At 37.3% G+C, this 7919-nt stretch overlaps 1 protein-coding gene across 3 annotated transcripts; it reads right to left on the bottom strand.

Moving 5' to 3' along the window:
* Positions 1-6341: 6341 nt before the first annotated feature.
* LOC140803928 (NAC domain-containing protein 83-like) lies at positions 6342-7564 on the bottom strand. 3 transcript variants are annotated; one of them, XM_073159768.1, is made up of 4 exons: positions 7219-7564; positions 6829-7112; positions 6520-6741; positions 6342-6418 (listed from the first exon to the last, which is right to left on the bottom strand). In XM_073159768.1, the coding sequence occupies exons 1-3, from the start codon at positions 7406-7408 to the stop codon at positions 6535-6537; spliced, it is 681 nt and encodes a 226-aa protein (XP_073015869.1). In that variant the 5' UTR covers positions 7409-7564; the 3' UTR covers positions 6342-6418; positions 6520-6534. The 3 variants fall into 3 exon arrangements, with proteins under 3 accessions (XP_073015869.1, XP_073015870.1, XP_073015868.1); XM_073159769.1 differs by having other exon boundaries at positions 6342-6735; XM_073159767.1 differs by having other exon boundaries at positions 6342-6741; positions 7219-7563.
* Between the last annotated feature and the right edge of the window lie 355 nt (positions 7565-7919).

The raw sequence follows: 7919 nt of genomic DNA, 5'->3' as shown, positions 1-7919 counted from the left end.
ATTTTATCCCAGGCTCATCGTAGCAAGTTAAGTGTTCATCCGGGGAGCAACAAGATGTATAAGGATTTGAGGACTCGATTTTGGTGGAAAGGTATGAAACGTAATGTTTATCAGTATGTCTCCAAGTGCCTAGTCTGTCAGCAGGTGAAGGCTGAGTATCGACGACCTGGAGGTTTGTTGCAGAATCTTCCTATTCCGGAGTGGAAGTGGGAGCATATCACGATGGACTTCGTGACTCACTTGCCTATGTCTGTGGGGAATAGAGATGCTATCTGGGCGGTAGTGGATCGGCTTACTAAGTCTGCCCATTTTCTTCCGTATAACAGAGATTTCACTTTCGATCGGATGGCACGGTTGTACATTCAAGAGATTGTACGGTTTCATGGTGTGCCCGTGAGTATCGTTAGTGACAGAGATCCTCGATTTACATCTAGATTTCGGGGCAGCTTTCAGCAAGCCTTGGGCACTACCTTGAGTTTGAGTACTGCATATCACCCAGAGACTGACGGTCAGTCAGAGAGGACTATTCGTACTCTTGAGGATATGTTGAGATCTTGTGTGATGGATTTCGGGCTAGCTTGGCAGGATCATCTGCCACTGATAGAGTTTGCATACAACAACAGTTTTCATAGGAGTATTGGTATGTCTCCGTTTGAAGCATTGTATGGTCGACGTTGTCGTACTCCTCTGTTCTGGGAGGAAGTCGGAGAACGACAGGTCGAGGGTCCAGAATTGATTCAGCAGGCCATGGACAAAGTTCTTGTGATCAAACAGCGGATTAAGACTGCTCAGGACCGACAAGCGAGTTATGCGAACACCAAGCGCAGACCTCTTCATTTTGATGCAGGCGAGAAAGTGTTTCTCAAGGTATCACCTTTTCGGAGGATTCTGAGATTTGGACTCAAGGGTAAGCTATCTCCGAGATTCATTGGTCCTTTTGAGATCTTAGAATGTGTGGGAGATTTGGCCTACAGATTAGCTTTGCCACCGTATCTGTCTAGTGTTCACAATGTGTTTCATGTGTCTTTGTTGAGACGATACGTAGCGGATGAGTCTCATGTTTTGCATCCGACAGAAGTTCAGCTGAATCCGGATTTGTCTTTTGTGGAAAGACCGGTTTCGATCTTAGACCGGAAGGATAAGGTACTGCGGAATAAGACTATTCCTCTTGTCTTAGTGCAGTGGCAGCGCCGAGGTACTGAAGAAGCTACTTGGGAACTAGAGAGTCGCATGCGGTCAGAGCATCCAGAGTTGTTCTAGTTGTAGTATTTTCAGTTATGATTGTAATTTCAGTTGTAATTCATTCTTAAGTTGAATGTATTGTTGTTCAAAATTGTCATTTTTCAGACTCGATTTCGCGGACGAAATCCTTTTTAGGGGGGAGAATGTAGTATCCCGATGCCTAATTTGAGTTAATTATTGGATTAAATATTATTTCGTTGTGATCGGAAGGACCGATCAGGGTTCGGATCGTCCGATCAGGGTTCGGATCGTCCGAAGACAGGTGGCTGGACACGTGGAAGACATGCAAGGTTCGGATCGTCCGATCAGGGTTCGGATCGTCCGAAGACAGGTGGCTGGACACGTGGAAGACATGCAGGATTCGGATCGTCCGATCAGGGTTCGGATCGTCCGAAGTGTGCCGGATCGGATCGTCCGAAGTGGGTCGGATCTACCGATCGTTGTCTATAAATAGAGGCGTGAGGCTTCATTTGTTACTCGCCAATTCCGAGTGTTCCAGAGCGTTTTAGTCGTTTCTGATGGGTTTCTAGTCTTTTCCCGAGGTTTAGGCACTAGCGGGGAGCTACTGGTTTTGTAGCGGAGTTGTGCTCTAGTTGGGAGCTAGCGGCATCAGTGGGCTGACTACGGACGCAGGCTTGATTCTAGGGCTGATTGCTAGGATCTACTGGTTTGAGGTACGAAAGTACTATCCGAGATATCCTGGTTGAGTATACATTCTTATATGTGTTGCATGATTACTTGCTGCATTGATATATGTCATATGATGCATGCTATTATGTCACGCTTATTGCTGCATGTTACATTTCATCTTGAGCCGTATCTCTTTCGAGATAGCCTTTATTGTTGAGCTGTATCTCTTTCGAGATAAGCTATATCTTGTGGGGCCGCTCAGCCCTGTCTTGTGGACGCATGGACACCGAGAGTACACAGTGGCCGACGGGTCCGGAGGGCTTCGGTGATCCGGGACATTTTAGGTCCACGTCTGATCTTGTAGTGGATGCAGTGACCCAGAGGAGTACCGCGCGGCACTATCCACTTGGCGCCTCTAGACTGAGCATATTGAGATCTTTTGTGACTCCTGTTTCTTGACTACCCTGGTATCATATCATAGCATGTGCATTTCATATAGGCTTGTATACTCATGCTTTCGGTGCTGAGCGTTTTATGCTCACGTCCTCGGTTTATCTCTGTTTTGGACACCCTATTCGATGGGGCAGGTCTCAGGTTGGACGGTCCAGGAGGGAGTGGACAGGGAGATGGCAGAGGTTGACTTGTAGTTATCGGTATTCGTTCTTGGTATTTAGTTCGATCTGGTTGTTTAAGTATTTTGTACTTACAGATTCGATTGGGTTGTATTACTGTTTTTCCGCTGTATTACCTGATTCAGTTTTAAATGTTAATTTTGCATGCTTAAGTTCTGATTAGTAGGTGATTCTGGAACGGGTCACTACAATTACAAAGTTCACGGATACATGATAGTATAAAATGTCCACTAATGGAAATGATTAAACAAATTCTAAAGAAAGTATGCATCTTATTATAAGACACATTATAAAATTTATTGGTATTATTTTGGAATACATATAGTAAATGTTAATAAAATAACTTTTCTGATTTATACATAATTTATTTATAATCGCATATTTCAATTTTCTTTATGAATAATAGGCTGTTGTGTATATTATGAAGAGATTTTGTAGATAAAATTACAACCCATTTGGATAAAGATATTGATGAAACAATTATTGCTATCATTCAAATGTGTCAAACACGTGTAATGTCACAAAATTGTTTATGAATTTGAATTTCGATGAAAGTATTGAATTTTAGAAAAAGTATTTATCATTAATTTTATTGAATTTGATACAAAATTTTTTTTTATCACATGTTAAAATAATAATAATATATAGCTTCTAAAAATTAAAGAATTAAATATGTATTAAGGTTGGTGGTCGAGATCAATACACTAAACACAATAAGCATCATGTCATTGATATATGCTAACACAATCTAAATTTTTGATATATGATAGTGATTATTAGCCAATAAAATGAATCGACATGCGTTGTATTTAAGAAAGTTTTTTAAAATTAGCGAAAAATATTTTTATAATTATATTATTTTTTCAATTTAAATGTCTATTAATTTTCAATAATTTTTAATAATATCATCACGTGCATCGCATATGTTAAATACTAGTAAAAAGAACAAAACTGACTCAGATATTAACGTCACTACAATATTTTTCTTTTTAGAAAAAAAATATAATTCTACTTGGTTATTGCCCTTTCAAATATAAAGTGCCATTTTTATCTCAACTCAAAAATATAATTAAAAACAAATATATATATATATATATATATATATATATATATATATATATATATATATATATATATTATATAGAATTTTTTTCCCGAGTCATATATTCTTTCGCGCGTTACTGAAAGTCTGAAAAAGTAAAAAAAAGTTAATTAAAATTGAAACGGTCAAGTTTAAATGGTATCACGTTTCAAATTAATTACGAGTTTTTAGTTCTCCAAACCATGAGAATGATACCTTGATTAAGAATTTCACATGTTAAAGAAAAGTAGTTTGATTAAAAGGGGTGAACGTGCAAACATTATTTCTGCAGTTCATCCACTTCAAAAAGAGATGTTTTTTTTTAAAAAACATATATACACATACATATACGTATATATGTTAGTTGGTTGTGAATAGTATATATACTTTGCTTGCTGTTGATACAACCTCTGATTAATTTATTTCCCAAATTGTTTTTTCTTTTTTTACGCAAAAGTCAGCAGATTCATTATACATATAGCCTTTAGGTTTTCTCCGGCCACTTTACTTTGGTTCAAAGTTGACTTAGTTGCAGCTCACTGTTGTAAAACTTTATTATCATTTACTCTCTCTCTCTCTTTTTATATTAAAGAAAAAACAAGGATGACATTTTTATTAGTAGAAAATATAATAAATACACAAAGAAAATTGGGTCTACATAATATAAAGATAGGGTCTACATAATATAAATATATATATAGTAACGGGATTGATATCATAAATAAGAATGGAATATGTGAAAAAAAGCTCATCGCTCGCATCTTCGGGGAGGACGATGATCGGCCCCGAGGCCGACATTGTTAGTGAAGAGGAGATAGGAAACAAGACCTAGGTTGAGTTTGAAGATGCAAATAGGTATTAGGAAGAGAGAGATCAAAATGGTGAATGTCACGCCCCGGAACGGGGGTTGGTTGACACCGGCGTTGCTCTCAAATTTACATTCAAAAACAACAAGCCTCAGAAGTACAAAATTCAGAAACCAGCCTTTTTATTCATAATACGGAATAAATCAATTGTCTGTTGGAATTCGAATACTAATGCTTTACAGTGGAAATGTAAAACCAGACATAACAGTGTCTTAACAGACGCGGCGGAATTAACATAAACATAAACTGAGAACAATAGTCTTCTTCACCAGCCCCAGAACTGGATCTGCTCTCTTCTTCTTCTTCTAATATTTCTTCCTCGTTCTTATCTGAGATGGGTTTGGTGGGTGAGTGATATGATTGTTACTTCAGTAAGCAGGGGCGGGTATAACTCCCAGTTTTCGAAAGCGTTTTCAACAAAAACAGTAATACAATAATATACAGAAACCTCTTATTTTCATAACAGAAATCAGAATTCAGAAATCAGAATTAGTAAGCACTGAGCATGTTAGTGAATTTCATGGCTAAACTGATATCAGTCCCCTATATGTTCTCTCCTCTAAGGGGTGAGGCAAGAATCAGAAATCAGAATTCAGAGATGTTCAGAATATATATTCCTACCATTAGTTCACTAGGTGGTTTCAGTGCTTCAAAAATCAGATATCAAACATACAGAAACTGTGCTTTAAAAACAGAATTATCAAACTGATTTCAAGATATTTATACATAAGCTCACTTACAGTAATAATTTGCTTGAAAGTTTCGGTTGCAGTCTTCTGGAATCTGGTTGCTCTTTCTACTGGATTTTAATGCTCGAAAATAAGCACTCTCTTAGCTCGAAAATTCAGGTGATAATCTCAAGATTTGTGTAACCCAATTCAGAGGTTGAGGGTGCTATTTGTAGGCCAAAATCTGACTGTTATCCTTCCAATTAATGACCATAATCTGGCATCAACAGCCTTTATTTCATGTTAAATGCTTCAGTTAAAAGTCTTGAGCAGAATCAGTAGCTATCTGCTGGAATCTCGCTACTGAACTCTTCTGTTGCTGGATTCTGTCTGCTGGATTTTGTCGGCTGGAAAAGACCCATTTCTGAAATATTAGCTTCTGCTGGAAATTTTGCATTGCTGCTGAATATTGATAGCTTCTGCAAAAATGCTCGCTGCTGGAAATTCGGGTTCTCACAGTGAAAAGTCCTATCCTTTATTTATTTTATATCGCTAGCTAGCACATGCATTTACAAATTTTGATCTCATTTAAATTTTAAAAGTGTGGTTGTATAAAGGCTCATTCGAGCTTAAATCGATTTAGGTTATATAGAAAAGCTAGGTTTAGCTCTCTAATTTCAGAAGAACCATTCATCTATAATTATTCAACAACATCTCTCTCACAATGTTCTTTCCCGATTTGATCCAAGTATTGATATACGGCTTGACTTCATGAGATGAAATGACGAATGATGAGATGATACCAAAAACATAACTAATTTTTAACTCGAATTATTGTAAAACTTGAGCGAAATACTAGATGATGCAGTGACCTCTCTCACATCTATGCTATCAAAAGAACCCTCATCATGTATGTTTATTTAGCCACATCTCTCACAATTCATCTAAATCTGGTGTACCGTTTGGCTCGTGAGATGATGATGAATGATTGGATGATACTGACAACATAGCTATTTTTTTAACTCAAATAATTATAAAACTTGAGCCAAGATGATGAAAAAAAAATGTTGAATTTCAATATTAGCTCCAAACGATGTTTTTTATAATTCTATAGATGCGTAACCAATTTAATTTTGAACGAGATCAACCCATCAAACTCTCAGCCAGCAAAATGTGGTGCACTTAGAGTCGAGCTAATCGACGTAGCGATGGAGTCCAACGGTTCATTGAATACTCCGAAATGTTGGTTTCATTGATGATAATTCTGCACCAGCCCTCGTGAACCAAGTTCAGGTGGTGCTGTGATGCATTAAATACATTTTATAAATCTCATCTTGAAGAAATGTAACTACTGATCAATAACTTTGAATAATCTATAAAAAAGATGGGAAATGAAGTACATTAAATTCTTGCTACTAATTAGTTTCATCATTGGAGACAATATCTGAAGAGACCTCAGTTAGAATGCTAGAAGAATCAGAATCCACTGAAGAAGATGACGAAGAAGAACTATAACTCCCAAGTCCCGCGCTGTAATCGATTTTTCCCTTATGATCACTTGTTTTCTTCGTAGACAAATGGCACAAAATCCAGTTTCCTATTGGAATTAAAGATCCCTGCAACTATATATATAGAATCAAGATCCGATGAGTACCAAGAAAACTATACAAGAATTTGGAAAACCGAAAAACATATAGAAATAATCATACCAGAGAAATTTTCTTCTTCTGCTGGATTGTACTAGCTGCTGTTGCAAGGGCAGTAATATAGTATTCGTGCATGATCCAATCAGTTCTCGCGACTCGAGTGTTCTTCCCCTCGTAGAACACCAGCGTCCTCTTGATCCCGACTAGTGGCATCGTTTTCGAGCAAACTATTCGTTTCTCCGGACCAATGGCCCTCCAGAAACCAGCACGAGTTGGTATTACGATTCGTTTCTGGTTTCCATAGTTGGCCTTGTTGATGAAAAAGTACCTTTCTTGATCCGAATCGCCTATAAAAACAAATAAAGAACTAATTACAGAAAACCCTATTGCATATGCATGTGTAGTACAGAATCAAGAATGCTGAAAAGGTAGGGAAAAGATATGATAAACTACCTGCTGGAAAACTCCAGGGACCAGAACCCGAAATGGCGATTTCTGGAATGATTGAAGCAGGCAGTGGATATGAAAATATTTTCCGGGCCAAGTACTGAAAGACGATCTCCTTATCCGTCGGCTGGAACCGGAATCCGGGAGGCAATTTGCTGATAACTCCATCTTTAACGAAGCTAAACTTGTCCGTCATCGACGAATTCCCTCCAAAAGACGATTATAGAAGATTTCTACGAAATGTAGAAAAAAAATTATGAATCTGATGATGAATGTGGCAAACACAGCAAGGAATTTAAATGAAACTGAGACTTAAAGAGTAAGGGTGGACGTGCACGGAGAGTTCTACACTCGGGGGTTCTATATAAAAGAGTATTTTAACGGCTTATTTTCTTTCTAGGAAACTTTTCTTTAGAAAAATGTTGTGTCCACGCCGTAATTTGCATACAATTTTTTAAATCCGAAAGCACATTGTTTGTCTGTAAAAAGATATCTAAGTATAATTAATTAATTATCATCCCACTCCACTCGAATTTATGAGTCAATAATATAAATAATCTATTGGTATATTATTTTTTATTCGACTTTAATTTCATCCTAATCAACAAAGGAAATTGCCATGAGTGGATGATAATTTTAATAATTTGTTTTGCAATTTTAATCATTTTTTTTCCCGGAGCAATGACATGTTTGGAGCCTCGTCAACT

Source organism: Primulina eburnea, chromosome 10 (assembly GCF_022965805.1).
Source record: "Primulina eburnea isolate SZY01 chromosome 10, ASM2296580v1, whole genome shotgun sequence".
NCBI classification, from domain to species: Eukaryota; Viridiplantae; Streptophyta; class Magnoliopsida; order Lamiales; family Gesneriaceae; genus Primulina; species Primulina eburnea.
This window is presented reverse-complemented; position numbering and strand designations above follow the sequence as displayed.

Coding starts and splice junctions, on each gene's coding strand:
- LOC140803928 (XM_073159768.1), bottom strand. CDS start 7,408: ATGACGGACAAGTTTAGCTTCGTTAAAGATGGAGTTATCAGCAAATTG. Junction 7,113..7,218: donor TCCCTGGAGTTTTCCAGCAG/GTAGTTTATCAT, acceptor TTGTTTTTATAG/GCGATTCGGATCAAGAAAGG. Junction 6,742..6,828: donor AGAAGAAGAAAATTTCTCTG/GTATGATTATTT, acceptor CTATATATATAG/TTGCAGGGATCTTTAATTCC.